Source organism: Parasteatoda tepidariorum, chromosome 3 (assembly GCF_043381705.1).
Source record: "Parasteatoda tepidariorum isolate YZ-2023 chromosome 3, CAS_Ptep_4.0, whole genome shotgun sequence".
Lineage (NCBI taxonomy): Eukaryota > Metazoa > Arthropoda > Arachnida > Araneae > Theridiidae > Parasteatoda > Parasteatoda tepidariorum.
The window spans coordinates 56,466,974-56,483,461 of NC_092206.1; the positions used below are offsets into that span (position 1 = coordinate 56,466,974).

Sequence of the window (16,488 nt, forward strand, 5' to 3'; positions counted from 1 at the left end):
TTAAAAAAAAAAATGGTCCTCTACTAAATAATTATAATTCAGGTAGTCAGATGTTCGGCTAAAAGTGAGTGTTTGATGAATTCCTGTATAAAATGTCAACTTGCATTTAGCTTACCTTTTTTTTATTTTTAACAGTTATAGCATATAATAAATGTTTTAAGTTCCATTATATGTTACTTGCTTACATATATATTATTGTATGCCTGTAAATTTATTTCTTAATAAGACACACTAGGCGAAACGTTTGAGCGCAGTTGGAAAAAAGCTTAATTGATACATTTACATGTAAACTATTATATTGATACATTTAAAAATTCCTCCTTCTTTTATTCTTGTTTAATATTTAGTTCAACTGACATTGAAGCTACTAATATTAGACTCTTGTTTACATATTTGTTATGTCGTAAAAAAATACCTTTGTAAATTATATTATTTCTTTACAGGTTACACCAACAGATGAACGTATTAATATTGAAAAATTAAAAGTCAAGGAAAAAATACTGTTTTATGAAGATGTAATGCTATTTGAGGATGAACTCGCTGATAATGGAACAGCTCATTGCTCTGTCAAAATCGTAATTATTATTCATTTATATCTTTGTAATTATTTTTCAAACATTTAGAAAATTCATTGAAATGTCCAAGTTAAAAGCATTTAGACAATATCGTGGCTAAAGGGTCATAGAGGTTACGACTGCACAATTTTGAAACTAATGGCATTGTGGTTGCAATGTGATCAGCATTGCACACCAGCTGCCTTTACTTCCAAGCAAACTGTTGCACATCAAGTAACTGCTTCAAATACCATTATGAGTTCCTGCATTTATCTAAAGGGCTATTGTAGCCAGACCCGTCATTAAGAAAATGAAATAAAAGCCATAAAACTTTGCAAATTAATTTTTCTAGGAAGCAAAAGGGACCCAAGCTGCAAATCTATTGCAGAAGAGATGATAAAAAATGCTCACGATTTTAGGCTGTATTATGAGCATAAAAAGTTTATTTTCTCTATTCATCCCTATATACATTAGAAAATAAAAACACCTTTATGCAATTAATTAGCAATTAGGATACAAGGAAATAGAGGTGCGATATCAAAGAAAATGAAATGTTAGTTGTCTTTTTCCTATAAAACAAAGAGTACTTTTATGATAAAGAAAAAGGTTTAGTAAATTTCTGCAAATAATTAATTATTTGAACTAGGATATGAATGCAATTTATTTAGACCGACATTTGAATTTTATGGATCAGCATTTAACAACTTATTTAGAATCAGCAATAATTAATTTTTTTTAAAAATTTATATTAAGTATGTTGTTTCTATATATTTATTAGCTGCATAACTTTTTTATTTTTTCTTGCAGCGAATCATGCCTGATTGCTTCTTTATTTTGATGAGGTACTTCCTTCGAGTTGACAATTTGTTAGTTCGAATTATTGACACCCGAATATTTCATGAAGTAAGTATGAACTTATTGATATTAAATACGTTATTAGTGCTATTTAAAATAAACATATTCGGTGCAACCTCTATTTTATTTTTTCAATGTATCAAAGGGAAATAAACCCAAAAATCTATCATTTTTTTGGAAGGATTCAGCCTTCTTACTTTCCTACCTTTGAGTTCATGTCCGCGATGTGGAATAAAAATTTGAGTACCTCTTACAGAAATGACTCTGGCTGGAAGATGTACACTTTTTCTGTTGATAAAAGTTTTTCTAGAAAGTTTTATTTGTTTCATTTTGTTCCAAAGAATAAATGTAGATAACTCCTTTTTTTAGAGAGGGGGATTCTTAGAAATTCTGACTTCTTTAAAATAGTCAAACACATAGACCTTGAATAGTTTCTCTATAAAAACTTATTCAAAACACCCTGAAAATCAACAGTTTCATGAAAAATTGGGAATTAAAAGTAATAATGCTGTGAAAATTTTAATTAGTAGCAAAATTGTGAACAATAAAATTCTTATTGAAACAAGCCTCCTTCACATATTTCCATTCAAACCAACATATTTTTCTATCCTCCTGAAATCAAAGATGACAAATATATTTTCTACCTTATTTTTTATGCAATTGGATTTTTGAGCCTCTAAACATAGAGTATAGCTGCAATTTAAAAAGTATGGTCCCAGTAATTCAGGCCTGAAAGTTTAAGCTATCATTTTTTGTTATATCTTTGAAAGAAAATTAAAACATTTTTGTATAGGTTTATAACACTCTTTTATTAAAAGATAATGCTGTATAAATAATTTAATTTTTATAATTATTTATTATTTAATTTACTAATGGCCAGAAAATTTTGTATTGTAAGATACACAAATTTCACACCAATTCAATCCACTTCATTTTTAAATGCCAGAATTCAAATTTTGAAAGGAATCGATAGATTAGTTCTTGAGAAATAAATATTTAAGAATATAACATCTTTGAGATGGCAAATTATGTAAAAAAATTAAACCAACATTTAGGTAACAAAACTTTAAACTGTTTACCTACCTTAACTACTAGAAACTATATTTTCAAGAAGATCCTTAACCTCCATTATCTGCTCTTATGAAGTCATAAGCTTCCATTTCCATAGATTAAGCATCTACTTGACAGATCATAATTTTTTTAACACACTTGGAAGTAAAATGATTAAAAAGTAAGTTTTAATAATGACTTAAAATTATGCTTTTTTTTTGGCCCTTATATTTTTTAACATTTATTGTTTATTTATTATTTTATTTGTTTTGGTCATTTTTTCCTTTTTAGAAACTAATAATTAACTGTATAAAATGATATATTAATATTTTAGTATTTTTATTTGCTTATTTTTTTTCACTAAAAAATGTTTTTACAGGTTGGAAAAAGTTACATCTTACAAGAACATGTCACAAAAGAAAGCAAAGTAAAAGAGTTAAAGGTAAAGATGTTTAAACATATTATGATAATTTTTCTGTATCTTAATTATTTATTAATGAAATGTATTCGTTTGTTTATTTACATTGCTAATGCTTTGAACAGATTTATAAAGTATTCTGTAAATATTTTAGTTTTATCATAATTGATTTAATAAGTGTACATGCTATATATTTTTTTATAAATTGCATATGTAAGATTCATGATTTACTAAAACATTTGTGAAATCTTTTATGTTGTTGACTCACTTTTTTTATATTATCCCTATAGTTCTTATATTTATCATAATTATATTTGTCTTCATTAGTTTTTGTATAATTCATTCTTATGTAACCATTTATAAAAAAATATACCCTGTTGAGTTCATTAGACCAATTTTATTACCAAAATTTAAATTATTAAATTTATAAAAGCTTCAATAAAATTGCTTTTTTCTTTTTAAATAAATAAATAAAACTCGAGGTGAAGTATGCTTGAGATAAAGTAGTTTATATAGAGACATGGCATATAATGAATAAATATTTGAATTTTTTGATTTTTGTTTCTTAAAAAATATGTAAAGTTAGCTCATTAAAAGTTATCTCTATATTGGTTGAAATGAAAAAACTTCACTTATTTAAATAAAAAAATGATTAATTAAATTTGAATGAAGATTATGTATCTTTCTAAAATACATGAAGTATCTAAATCTTTTAAATGTTTAATTTAAAAAAAAAAGATTTATAACCTATTGAAACATAAAAATAGGTATATATGACATCATTAATAAGCGAACAAGGCGGAGTAAAAACAATGATTTGTAACAAGTAGAATAATGTAAACACAGAAGGAAATTTTGCTTTTTTTCATTTAGAGATTTTTTTTCTTAATTTTTCTCAAACTACTTTACATGTTAAGCAAAATTATGTATTATAATTATTATTGATATACAGTAGAACTTACTTATAATAAGCTCTGAATTAACGAGAACCCTGGATTAAATAAGAAATAAATGCTTGGTTGATACGATGACATATTTTAATTAAGTCTGTTGGAGCATAGCTCATTTTTAACAAACAAATACTGGTTTTAGTAAGCAATTTTTTGTGGGTCAAGGAAGAAGAAGAAAAAATTGATGACTTCAAAAGTTTGAAAATCAGTGCAAAGTTCTGTTGATGCTCATATTTTTAATTTTGAGATCCAGATCTGACTCCCCAGCAGAGTTGGGCCAAGATGCAATGAATTGCTTTTTTCAATTGCGGTGATCAATTACTTCTAATCATTATTACAAGATAACATAATTATGATTATAGCTGTAATTGTGGGTACAACTTTAATCGTGATTACAATAGTAATTTATAGAAATCCATCACTTTTTAATTGTGATTACAACTTTTTATAATTACAAATATTGATTACAGTAATCAATTTCTTTTAATCATGATTACAATTCACCATAATTTTGATCACAAATGTAATTGTGATTCCAAGTAATTGCAATTCCACGCAATTACAACAAAAACGATTACGGGTTAGTATGATTACAAGTAATCAAAATATATGATAGCATGTAATTGTGATTACATTAAATCAAAATATGTGATTAAAATTGATTACGATTGCATATTATGTGTAAATGCATTATGTAGGTAGATATGTCGATACATATTTTTAGGTACATAGAATGTACACACGTATGTATTTACAATTGGTGATTTTATGTACCAGTGTATGTATCCACAAACTAAAATGTCTTTACATATGCATTTACCTACATATGTATTAGACAAATACATATGACATGCATTTTAATTCCATTCATTTGTATATGTACAGTGTATGTAATTGCACACAAAATGTGTCATTATATGATACATTATACTATTTGTAGTGTAAAATATAATCATATACAGTGAAACCTTATGTTATAGACACTCCTACAAAACGGACACTTCTTGATGCGGGTATAATTCCCCCCCCCCCTTGAATCTTCTATGAATAAACCATTATGTACATTCTTTCCGAAGCAAACACTCCCGTAACCAGATGCAGACAGCCATTTTTGCCATGAAGTTGTATTTTTTATTTCTTCAAACTGAACACCATTTTTTCTAAGTTTGAAGGGGGAAAAAAACTATTTCTGCTTCAAATTCCTAAATAAAAATGAAAAAAACTCTTCAAACCATTTTTAAAGCATGTAAATTTATTTGCCTTATCCATAACTAAAAATATTGTTACGCTATTTCACTACTAAAAAATCAATCTTTCTCCTGCCTCCTTGCTTTATCTTCGCAAAGAAAAGAGAGAAAATGATACTGCTCATTTGAAATAACTTGGACAGCTGCATCTTTTGATCTTTTCATCTGAAGGATACAGGTTATGAGACCCCACAAAATGGAAATGACTTCTTAAATGCTCTCAATGCTTCTTCCCCACTTAATTTTTTTTTCATTTTCTTATTAATTAACTCTTATCTTTTAACACAGCTGAGTTTAAAAAAAAGAGAGAACAGAAATATAGTCTCTGATATGTTTATATATAAATGAAACATTTATTCAGATACTTGATAGATGATCGATTTAGAATAATATCAACTCCATAGGTTCCCGTGCCTTACAGGTATGCATTGCATCCTTTTTTTCTGGAAATCATGGGAGGTTTACTTTCAAAGCTGTATTAACCATGTTTCTTATCAAGTGATCAGTAGGGGCTAGGGGAGTAAGCCTTATAATTTAAAACAACAGAGAACTAATAGCTGCATCTAGAATTATGTATATATATCAAACTTTTTCTCATATTTTTATATTAAAAAAAATATTTTTTTCAAGTTGAAATAAATATTTTTGTGGATAGTTATTGTAGATCAGTAAATTATTTCTATATTTAAGAAAATCATGAAATAACAATTTACGGTGTTAAACTTCATTATTAGGGTACCCTTCCTATAAACAGACATTTTTTTTTCGGTTCCAAGAGTGTTCGCTTAACCGAGGTTTCACTGTATTGGTATACATTTGTCTTGTAATGGTATCTTTAGATTAATTGTAATCATGATTTTATGTAATTATGATTACATGTAATCATATATTTTGATAATTAGTAATCATAGTTACAGGTAATTGATTACAGTAATTGGTTGCTTAATCATAGTTGCAGATGTAATCAAAATTATAAATGTTTGTAATCATGATTACAATTAATTGATTAAGGTAATCGAAAAATGTAATCGATTACATTTTTGCCCTACTCTGGAGTAATCAGACATTATGATTTCTTGCAATCGTAATTACCTGTAATCGATTTCTGTAATCAACGCCCAACTCTGCTCCCTAGGATATTGTAGCTAAAATTAAAGTTAGAGCAGATAAAAGATATAATGAAAGCAATGATGATAATAATGTTAGATGTGATGAATTTCAAGCACAACCACACTAATATACTCCATTGCTTTCGATCATGCTGAAATACTTAAAACTTTTTCCAAACGTAGTAGAGCAAATGACAATGTTTTTTGGGCCATGAGTCTTACCCAAAAACAATAACACAACAACGATTCAAATGGCAGTTAAACGCTAATAAACTTACTTCTTTTTTAACTATACAGAAATAAATGTATAAAGTAAGTTCTACTAGACCTGAAAATAACATCGAGCAACTCGCCACGTGGTGATTCAACAAAAGGAAGTGTCAACTTAAATGAAACAAGCAATCAGTCATTTTTCCCTATGTTTTTCTTTTCTTAATTGTTTAATGATAAAAGTACATTAAAACCAAAAGACTCTGGAAACCAGAATTTTCATTAAAATGTCTAATAACTTCATTCAAAATTCATTCAAACTTTGGTTCTTCAAAATCTATCAATTTTTGATGGAAAGATTAATGTGGAAGAAGAGTTCTTTAACAATTCACATATTTCAAAGTTGTAATGTTTACATTAAATTGCTCTGTTTCCCTAATTAAAAGTTATTTAAAGTCAGTAAGTTTGCCAAAATTTTGTCACATATTTATCTTATTTTTATTGTGGAATTAACTTTTAATAGCTGTAGATTATTTCTAATATGAATTTTTTTTAAAAAAATATAATTTTAATCCAACAAAGAAACGGCAAAAAAGTTTACAAAAAGTGGCTACTGAAAATTAGTACTATATTAATAATTTCATAAACATGCACGAACTTATATGATTTTTTTCACCAAGTTGTTTTATGAGCTTTCTGTTTTAACAAACAAATATTATAGTCCATTCATGTTCTTTATACGCAATTTCGAATTGACTATGTACCATTTAAACATATAAAGATTGATTTTCATTATTGGACCAATCTTGTTAAATTACTTACCAGCCTCTTTATTCTGTAATATTGTGCAAATATATCTATATGATAGATTTTTACTATGTACAACGATTTATAATCTTTGCCACAGAAATCTAATGCTATACTATAAAATGATGAAGCATTATTAAATCTTTAATTTATGCTATTATTATTAACTTTTTTGAATGATTTCACACCTGTTTTAACAATTATATATTTTTAAAAATGTATATTAAGTTTCAGCTTGTCATTTTTCTGGCATGTCACAAACGATATTTGCAATAATTATTTGCTTTAAAACTTTCTATACAAGTTTTCTCTAATTTTTTACATCTAAACTGATAAAAGCATGTCTAGAGTGTGCCAAGACATAATTTCTGAAATATTTTGTAAAAATTGGTTTCGTCAATAATTTGCATGTGAATTTCATAGCCACTTTTTTTCATTTCTCTATTAACTACATGTACGCAGCTTGTGCTTAACTATTTTAGTTTAAAAGTATAGTGGGTAGGCTAATTCAGCTTTATCATTTTCCTGGCATTAAGAAATTTAGCAGATATCTATTTTAAATATTTTCTTTTATAAATGTCTGCAAACTATGCTGTTAGTTATTCATAAAATTTTAATTAGAGTTGGTAATTGGATAATTTTTTTAAAAAAAATGAAGCTATTCTAAAGATTTTAAATTAGATTTGCCATATTTTTTTGAGAATCACCTATGTAAATATTTTAACTACCCATTTTTTGTTCATATAAGCAGGAACTTCGATCAGCAATCAATACCGCGATGAATAATGCATCTATTAGTTGCAGAGGAAGCTACAAATGCTTAACCCTTTTGTCCAAACAGTATTCAGAGAACAGCATCCTATTCAGTACTGTTATTGATAGGAAACAAAGAATTTATTTGTAGTTTCTAATAAATTAACAATTATAAGTGAAACATTTTTTGATGAAGAAATTTGTGGACTAATTTTTTTTTTTTAAACTATGCAAACTAAAAATATTAAATTTCACTTTTAATCTTTAAATAGCTGAATGAATGAGCATTTTAAAAAACATTATATATAAACCATTTTCATGTCTCACTTCAATAATTTGTGCATTATCAGTCATACTTCTAGCATCTTAACTTGATTATAAAGAATAGTGATTGCAAAGCCAAGCTATAATACTCAAAGCTAATGAAAACAAAACCTTTTAGAAAAAAGAAGCAACATTGAATCATAATTTGTTTTAATAATATAATTATTTCACTTATTATATTTATCCAAAATTTGGATGAAATGTTGTTAATTTTAAGTTATTTTACTATTATTCAGGTTGATGTATCATTGTTGAGAAACCCACAACTTCTTTGGGATCATTTACCAACAGTTGATTTTCAGTACGAAAAGATCCAATTTTAACTTTATTTTGTTTATAATCATGTATATATATGCCATCAACTGGTTTATAAGCATTTTCAATCTTATACCTCATGCATACAAAAAAATTTATTCTATTAAAAATTCATTTATACTCATTTTTTTTAAGTCTAAAGTGAAAGTATTTACATAATTAAATAGCTAATAGATTTCATGACATGATTTTTTGTAATAAATTTTTTTAGAAACTTTTTTGAGAATTTTAATTACCTAATGTAAAAATCTAATAAATAGTCGAAATAATTTTACTGTAGAAATTAAAATAATAATAAGAAATTAAAATAATAGTTAATAGTTCTCATTGAATAAAATCTTAAAGTGTTTTACTGATACTCATATTGTTCCAACCGAAACATTTCAATGTATTAGAAAATAGGTTATTAAACTATTATAACGTTTTATTTTTAAAGCAAATTGTACTTATTGTTTTTTTTTCTCTCTCTCTACAAATTTTAGAACACTTTTAGTAATTTACTATGATAAACAGAAATAAGTTTTTGATTATTAACTAATTCTTAATATTGAGAAATAAATTTAATAATTTTTTTTATTTTAAATGTATTTAATGCGTATTAAAAAGGAGAAACCTTTCAATAAATTTCGTTTCTTTTATTTGACTCAAGTATCTGCTGTTATATATATGTGTGTGTATAATGCAGTAAGTGGATCTGCTAAAACAAAAAGTTTTAATAGATAAAATTACTAAACATAAAAATAAATCAACATTTTCAGTCAAAAACAGAATTTATTTATTTTTGCAATTCAGTTCCTTTCTCTTTCACATAATCTTCATACATTTTTTTAACTTCTTCCAGTTTGCTTTCAAAGTCCATATTTTCAATCATGCTGACTAACTCAATATTTGCTACAGCACTCTCCACTTTAAAAGCAAAGGAGAAAAAATAAGTCTATTTCGTTTTTCAAAGTGTCTTAAATTTTTTTCTAATTTTTTTTTTTAAATATCTCATTGATTATTAATTTAAATTTGAAAGTTTTTCTTTGCACCATATGAGTTATTGCATGATAACAGAAAAAAACATTGAACTAATTCGTCATATAATGAGTTAATTTGAAACTTTATTTTATGGTCGAATAAAATTTTAGTTTTTGTTATATTTTGATAGGGATGTATGAATTATATTTTTCAAATAACAGTGAAAAAAATTATTGCGATTAAATTGTTTATTTATTGTTTTTGTTTTGAAAGAATGAAAGGAAATTTTGTCTTGCAAAATGTAACAAAAACAATGTTAAGCTATCTAAGTGTCTAAAGATTAAATATATGGTTTTAATCAGCTATTCTTAAAAATGAAATGCATATTAAAATTCATCTATGAGCAAAATAATTCTGAATCCTATTAAATTTATCACACAAACATTACATTGTTGTATCATATTGCTGCTACCCTATTCTTGTTATTTTATTGAATTTTACTGTAAAATTAATAGAAAGCAATAAATAAAAACATTTTGTATCAAAATGTATTTTTGAGTTAGTTTATTTGTAAAATTTTTAAAGAAAATCCTACTGTTACTAAGATTTGTTACAATTTTTACAAAGTTTTCATGAAAATTACTTACTCAATGTATGAGATATTTGTAGAAAGCAGAAAGAAAGAAACAATTATTTATTATTTTATTTAATAATTTATCTATTTTATTTTTTGTATATTTTTTGACAAATATATATTATTTAAAATTGTGTTTTTTTAAAGGAATCTGTCAAGTTACGAAATTTTCAAAAAACTGTATTTTTATATTTTCAATACATAAAAACTAATAATCAGATTTATTTCAAATTTTGCCTTTTGTTATTAAAAATTACATAGTTTAAAATTAAGTAAAAATTATTTTTGCATCTCTGGATTTAACAAATTTTATTATTTTATGCAAAACTTTTTTTATTCCCTTAAAGTTTTTTCTCCTTATGATTTCTTTCAGTCAGTACATAATGTTCTTTATTATGAGCACTGTATCTAGATCATAGACATTTGTTCTTAGCTTTTCGATTATTATGTTTGTTTGCTTTGTATGTATGTTTGATTATTATGTAGTTCAATTCTAATTTTTTTTTTTTAATTTATGAATGAATTAGATAGTGTTGTAGAAGGTAAAATTTTTAATTAAGATTTCAAGTGAGGCATAGGAATATATAAAATTCATAATAAAATTACCTTGCATTTTTGTCACTTCTTCTGATAATTGCTCGAGATAATCTGCTATTGCATCAATTTCATCTGATATTTTTGAATAATCAAATTCTTCCAGGTTTTCCTGTACATTATGTGCCTATAATGCAAAGCAATGTTAAGTTGTTTTTTTTATTTAATATTTAAAATTTCTTTTATTTATTTTAAATTTAGTTATTTCAAGTTGACTTTTTAAAATATAATAACTGTAAACCTACTTTAAGCTCATATATTATACAAAAGTTAGACGAATCAACATTGACTTTTGTTGCAAATAAGTTTGTCTTTTTAAAATTTAACAAACTTGAATGAATAATCTAAATTATTTTTTTAATGAATAATCAAACTTATTTAACGTATTTTTTTATGTAACAATTTTTTATTATTTTATTCCTTGAAAATAATTTTATGACATACAAAACTCTGCATGCTTAGAAAGGTCAAAAGTCTTATAAATTAGAAATAGCCTGTTGCTATACTTAATGTATAAAAAATAACTATACTCATCCCCTCCCCCAAAAAATGCACTTTGACTGTTAAAACAATATTTCTCATTGTGGCCTTACGATCCCTACATTAAGTCCAAGTTATATTTGTGTCTCCTTTTTTGTATCAGAGATTACAGTTGCCTCCATATTTTGAAGCTCGGGATTGGTAATGAGGCTCAGGATTGGCTCACTAATTAATGAGCATATTTTAATTTAGACCCTCAACCCATTAAGATTGGGTTTTAGTATGTGGAAATCTGATTATTAGATTAAAAGTGATTCAGGGTGTATCGTTTTTCTTCCGCATTGTACATGTGGTGAAAAAAGTGGCTCAGATGGTAAATGACATTGCTTACTCCGGTAGTGCAGAGCTGGAGGCCGTGAGGTCAAGGTAACAGACTAAACAAATGGTGTGTATATGCTGCAAGCTTCATCCTTTAAGCTTAGAAACAATTTATGTTTAGAATGACTTATAAGACTTACATTATTATTAGAATTCGTAAGATCAACATGTTCTTTATTCGATGTGGAAATATTACCATTCATTCTTACCTAAAACAAAAGAATATAAAAGATGCAACTATGAAAAAATAATCATGATCAAAAGAATTACAACAAAATTATAAAAAATTTCGACTTCCATTTCAACTTCTTTTTGATGTTAAATATCTATCATATAGTATTAACATCATTGTCAAAATGCAACTGATAGAAATATGCCTTTGTATATGAATAGGAATTTTAAAATTTCAAAAGAGACTTCATTTCAGTGTGTCCTTACAAATGGCAAGCATTTTGAAAGAAAATTTTTTTTTCTTCTTTTATCCTCTTGTCAATTTTTTTCTATGCCATGTTATATACTCTGCATATTAATAAGGTATTTCAAACTACAGGAAGAATTTTTTATAGTGTGTAAAATGTTTGCATAACTACCTGTTAAAATTAACTGGAAGGCCAAGCCTTCTACTTGCCATTGTTGATCAAGTTTCAGAATCCATTCAGATGCTTCCGCTGGCCCATTTCGCCCTATTTTTATTCAATACCATAGTGTTTATACTTTATTTTAATTATTTAAGGAGACTCAGTCTCCTGATGACTACCCTCATATAGTACGTATATCCCTCATAGGTGACATGTGCGTCTCAGCGAGTACTTGTGACGTGTTCCGGCATTCCCTGGGAGCAGCTGTGTAGATAAACTGTACAGTCAGTTCTTTGTTTTTAAAATGTTCAAATGTAAAAATCACTCTCCACAAACGAGATATGGTCAGTAAGGCGTTTTTAGTTGGCAAAAAACCTGGCTGCTGCATACATTCACTGTCAGATTTGTGAAATTGTAAATTTTTGAAGTAGCAAAATTCTCTGCCACGCTGACAGGAAATTTTGCTACTCTATGATAATACCTCTCCGCAGCTCAGATTCCTGGTTTATTTTGGTTGAGAAGTTTTGGAACTCTCCTCCCTACAACGCAGACCTTGCGCTGAGTAATTTTTATCTTTTCCGATATTTCAAACATCATTTTGACTGCAATCACTTCAATGATGACGAATACGTGAAAACAACCCGTGACCTATGTAACTGAGCAAGAGGCAAGTTTGTATGAAGAGGGTATTCTGAATCTAGTTGTTTAAACAAACTTGGCAACTACACTTATAAAAAACGAAAAACGTGTGTAGAATCTGAAAATAAATTTGTTTCTTGAAAATTTTCTTAAAAAGCAAACCTTGTATTCTTTGGTATTGCATTTAGGATTAACTTGATTTATTTTTGCGTGTGCAGGCTGCTTGAAAAATCAGGTTTAATTGCATGTTTAGTTTTAATGCTAACACTTTTTAGAAGAAAATAACTTGAAATGAATGTTACTGAAGGAATAACATCGAATGGTTTAAGATACACCATGTTGTATTTTATGGCTTTTTTTTTTTTTTTTTTTTTTTTTTTTTTTTTTTTTTTGAAATACATTTATTTACAAAAATAATTATATTTAAGACAAACGTATTGAATAACTTTGTTCCCATGTTAGTTTCCACAACCTTTGCATATTTGCTATCTATTAAAACTGTACCAATTAAACAAAGTTGTGTCAATTATCAAAATTAATTAAGCAACATTGACATCAATAATATTGGGACGATTTTTTATGTCTCCTAAACGCGCTACTATGTCTCAATTATTTCGCTTTTTAGTGCATAAATAGCTGATTTTTTAAAAAAAAATTCGTTTAGAACCAAAGTATTCGTTGAACGTCCAAATTAATTAAATTTAATTGGCGTATATTACTTTTGGGCGATTTTTTATGTTTTTCTCTTAAACATTTCTCAATTTATTTTTCTTTTCAGTACATAACTTTTTTTTTATTTCAATTACCGCAGATTTTAAATTGTTTAGTTTTATTGAAGCACATTTTAAAGGCAAACTGTAAACGAAATAAATACTTTAGGAATACTAATTTGGTGACGTAGTTCATGCATGCTACTACGTTCATAGTGATCATTTAGTTTTTCTGACATAGCAACTAATTAATAATTAAAGACCATGCTATAAACTCTTTTTTTAAATAATAATAACTATATAAGCTAACAAAAAACGATTTTTGAAATACATTTGAAAAAAAAAAGAATAGAATTGTCTATAGTTTAATTTAAAACAATGATAACCATTGTCGCTAAATCAATCAGAAAATTCCATTTTTCAAATGTCTCTCCTGAACGACGTAATAGAAATTTTTAAATGAATTTTAGAATCGAAGGCTAAAATTACCCCTTTAAACTACTGTAAAATTTACAGGACGATATCGTCAACGGTTCTAGAATTATAAGAGATGGCCACAAACGGACACGCACTCAAAGTCTTCATTTTATTATTATAGATTACAACATTTCAACCCCTATTTCTCCCCTAAGAGATGGAATATCAAAAAAAAGAAGAAATATTTTCTGAGTGGATGGTGGAAAAAATGTCCATATCTGATGTTTCTAATTTCAGTAGTTAGGGTCTGCCAGTCAGGATTATTTTATTATATTACTATGTTCAGAGCTAATCTTTTTATCTGCATAGATTTCAAAATTATGTTGAATACCTATAATTTCATTAAAATAGATCACACATGTAACAAAATACACAAATATAGAATCAACATACCGAATTTTTCTTTTTAATAATCAATTCCAAGAGGCTTTTGCTTAGAAATATATATATATATATTTGTTTATGTTTTTTTCCTTCTTTTTTTGCAAACTAGCTCATATATATTTTTTAAATCGTGTACGTTTTATACTTTTTATTTGTTTTATCTTTTATGTACATAAGTGGAAAATTAGGAAATATATTTTTCATACTTTACAAAAGATTCAAAGAATAAACAACAAAAATTTTCAAGAAATATTTGTGAATAATGTAATATCGTTTGCTAAAAAATCAACTGACAGTATATTAAAAAATACAAGCGGATAATGCTTTTAAATAGGGAATATTTTTCTAATAAAATGTATTTATTCTCACGAAATAGATTAATTTAAAATTAAATCACTGAAATCTATTTTCGGTAATAAAAAAAAAGCGCACATCGAATTTTTTTTCTACCATTTCAATTTTTAATTCAGTTCAAAAATTTGGGTACTTGCAACTCGAAAAGAAGTGAAGTAATTATGCCTAACCATGTGATTTAAATTAGATTAAAATGAATAGTTAGATTAATTTGGCTTAAGTGACGTGACGCATGTGCGACGAACCTAATCGGTAGGTTTCTGAGTCGACAAATGACACTATTTACCTACCATGCAAATGCGTCACTTGCAAGTATCCAATTGGAAAAAAAAATCTTACCATATAAACGTTTACTTAAATATCATCCTAAAATTTTGAAATAAATTAATTTCATCAGTGATGTTTGATTTTTAAAGGCGAGCTTAAAAAAGTTTTCACCTTAACACTAGTTTGAGTTTATCGTTTTCTTTAATTTAGTTTTAGAAATTCATTTGAATTGTTTTGTTATTTGCTTTATTTTAATTTTAGTTTATTGAAATGTTTGAATATTTTTTGTTTTGTTTTGAGTGTTAATAAAGACAAAAACATAAAATACATTTTTTCGCAGCACTTAAAGTAAAGTACGATATTATTTCAACACGTTCACTTCCTTCCTTGTTCCTTGCTTTTTTCTTTTTACTACTTAAATGCTAGACATATAATACGGAGAAAAAAAAGAAATGAAAACAATAAAAACTGATAACTCGAATGACTTATGATCTAATAATTGATTTTTACGTTTTAGGATTTTATCTTAATGGTACGAGGGACTTACTCCAAATTAGCAAATTAATTTATGCAGACGATATTTTAAGTTAAATCAAGCACAAAAACGCAATTCGCGATCGCAACGAACTATAGGGGGCGTTGTTGTATGAGACTAATACCTGCGATTTCTATATGAACAGTCATTCATTTACTCTAGATACGTCTTTAATGTAGCGTGTAGCATTGCAACGTTCTTTCTTTATCGTGGCTAATTAAATTTAAAAAAGAAAAATGTTTAATATCCTTTTTTATGCAAACGAAAACAAAATGGTATCTCTTATTTTTAGAGAAGGAACATCCAAAACACGTCGGAAAAATATTTGCACATAAACAGAAAAAAATATGAATATTCTTATAAGAGTTAAAACCTAATGCCCGAGAAATAGCATACCTGCCAACTTTTACGCATTTGGCGTAAAATTTTATTTTTATACTTAAAGTGGTAGTAAATATATACTTTTTTTTCATTTATAAACTTAATTTTTAAATGATTTCGATCACCACTATACTTAAAAAAATTAAGCATATATATTGATATGTGTTGCTACCATGGTTGTCAGCTTAAGCTTTTTCAAATACAACGTATTTTCTGAGTTAAAATTTAAATTTTAATACCACTGGAAAAAATCATAATGGAAGGGATTAAAAGTTGGCAGGTATGAAATAGTTTTACTAAATTTAATGATATAATATGAAAGGCCTATTTAAACTTTACATTCCATAGTTTTAAGAATCATATTACTTCAAAAATTAAAATGAACAAAAAGTATACATAAGCCTCATAATTTTATGAAATTTAATTTTGTAAACAACGTTTTTTGACAACAATTTTTATCAAAAAATTTCAAGTTTCAATAAAAATCATTATTTAGAAACTAAGAAACGTAAAATAAAGAATGCT

The 16,488-nt window shown here is 26.4% G+C and overlaps 2 protein-coding genes across 3 annotated transcripts in view; one reads left to right on the forward strand and one right to left on the reverse strand.

Annotated features, from left to right (window-relative positions):
• LOC107449810 (TIP41-like protein) overlaps positions 1-10,103 on the forward strand; it is a gene marked incomplete in the record, with an annotated part of 14,248 nt that extends 4,145 nt beyond the window's left edge. Inside the window, 4 exon segments of the mRNA XM_071178671.1 lie at positions 444-575; positions 1,362-1,457; positions 2,839-2,901; positions 8,514-10,103. Coding sequence (XP_071034772.1) covers positions 444-575; positions 1,362-1,457; positions 2,839-2,901; positions 8,514-8,600 — 378 coding nt within the window.
• LOC122270557 (uncharacterized) lies at positions 9,344-15,938 on the reverse strand. 2 transcript variants are annotated; one of them, XR_011636410.1, is made up of 4 exons: positions 14,436-15,938; positions 11,652-11,847; positions 10,793-10,907; positions 9,344-9,498 (listed from the first exon to the last, which is right to left on the reverse strand). XR_011636410.1 is itself a non-coding variant. In XM_043048314.2 (4 exons), exons 2-4 carry the CDS (start codon positions 11,839-11,841, stop codon positions 9,368-9,370), a joined length of 309 nt encoding a protein of 102 aa, XP_042904248.1. In that variant the 5' UTR covers positions 11,842-11,847; positions 14,436-15,938; the 3' UTR covers positions 9,344-9,367. The 2 variants fall into 2 exon arrangements, 1 of the variants encoding a protein (XP_042904248.1); XM_043048314.2 differs by having other exon boundaries at positions 11,779-11,847.
• Between the last annotated feature and the right edge of the window lie 550 nt (positions 15,939-16,488).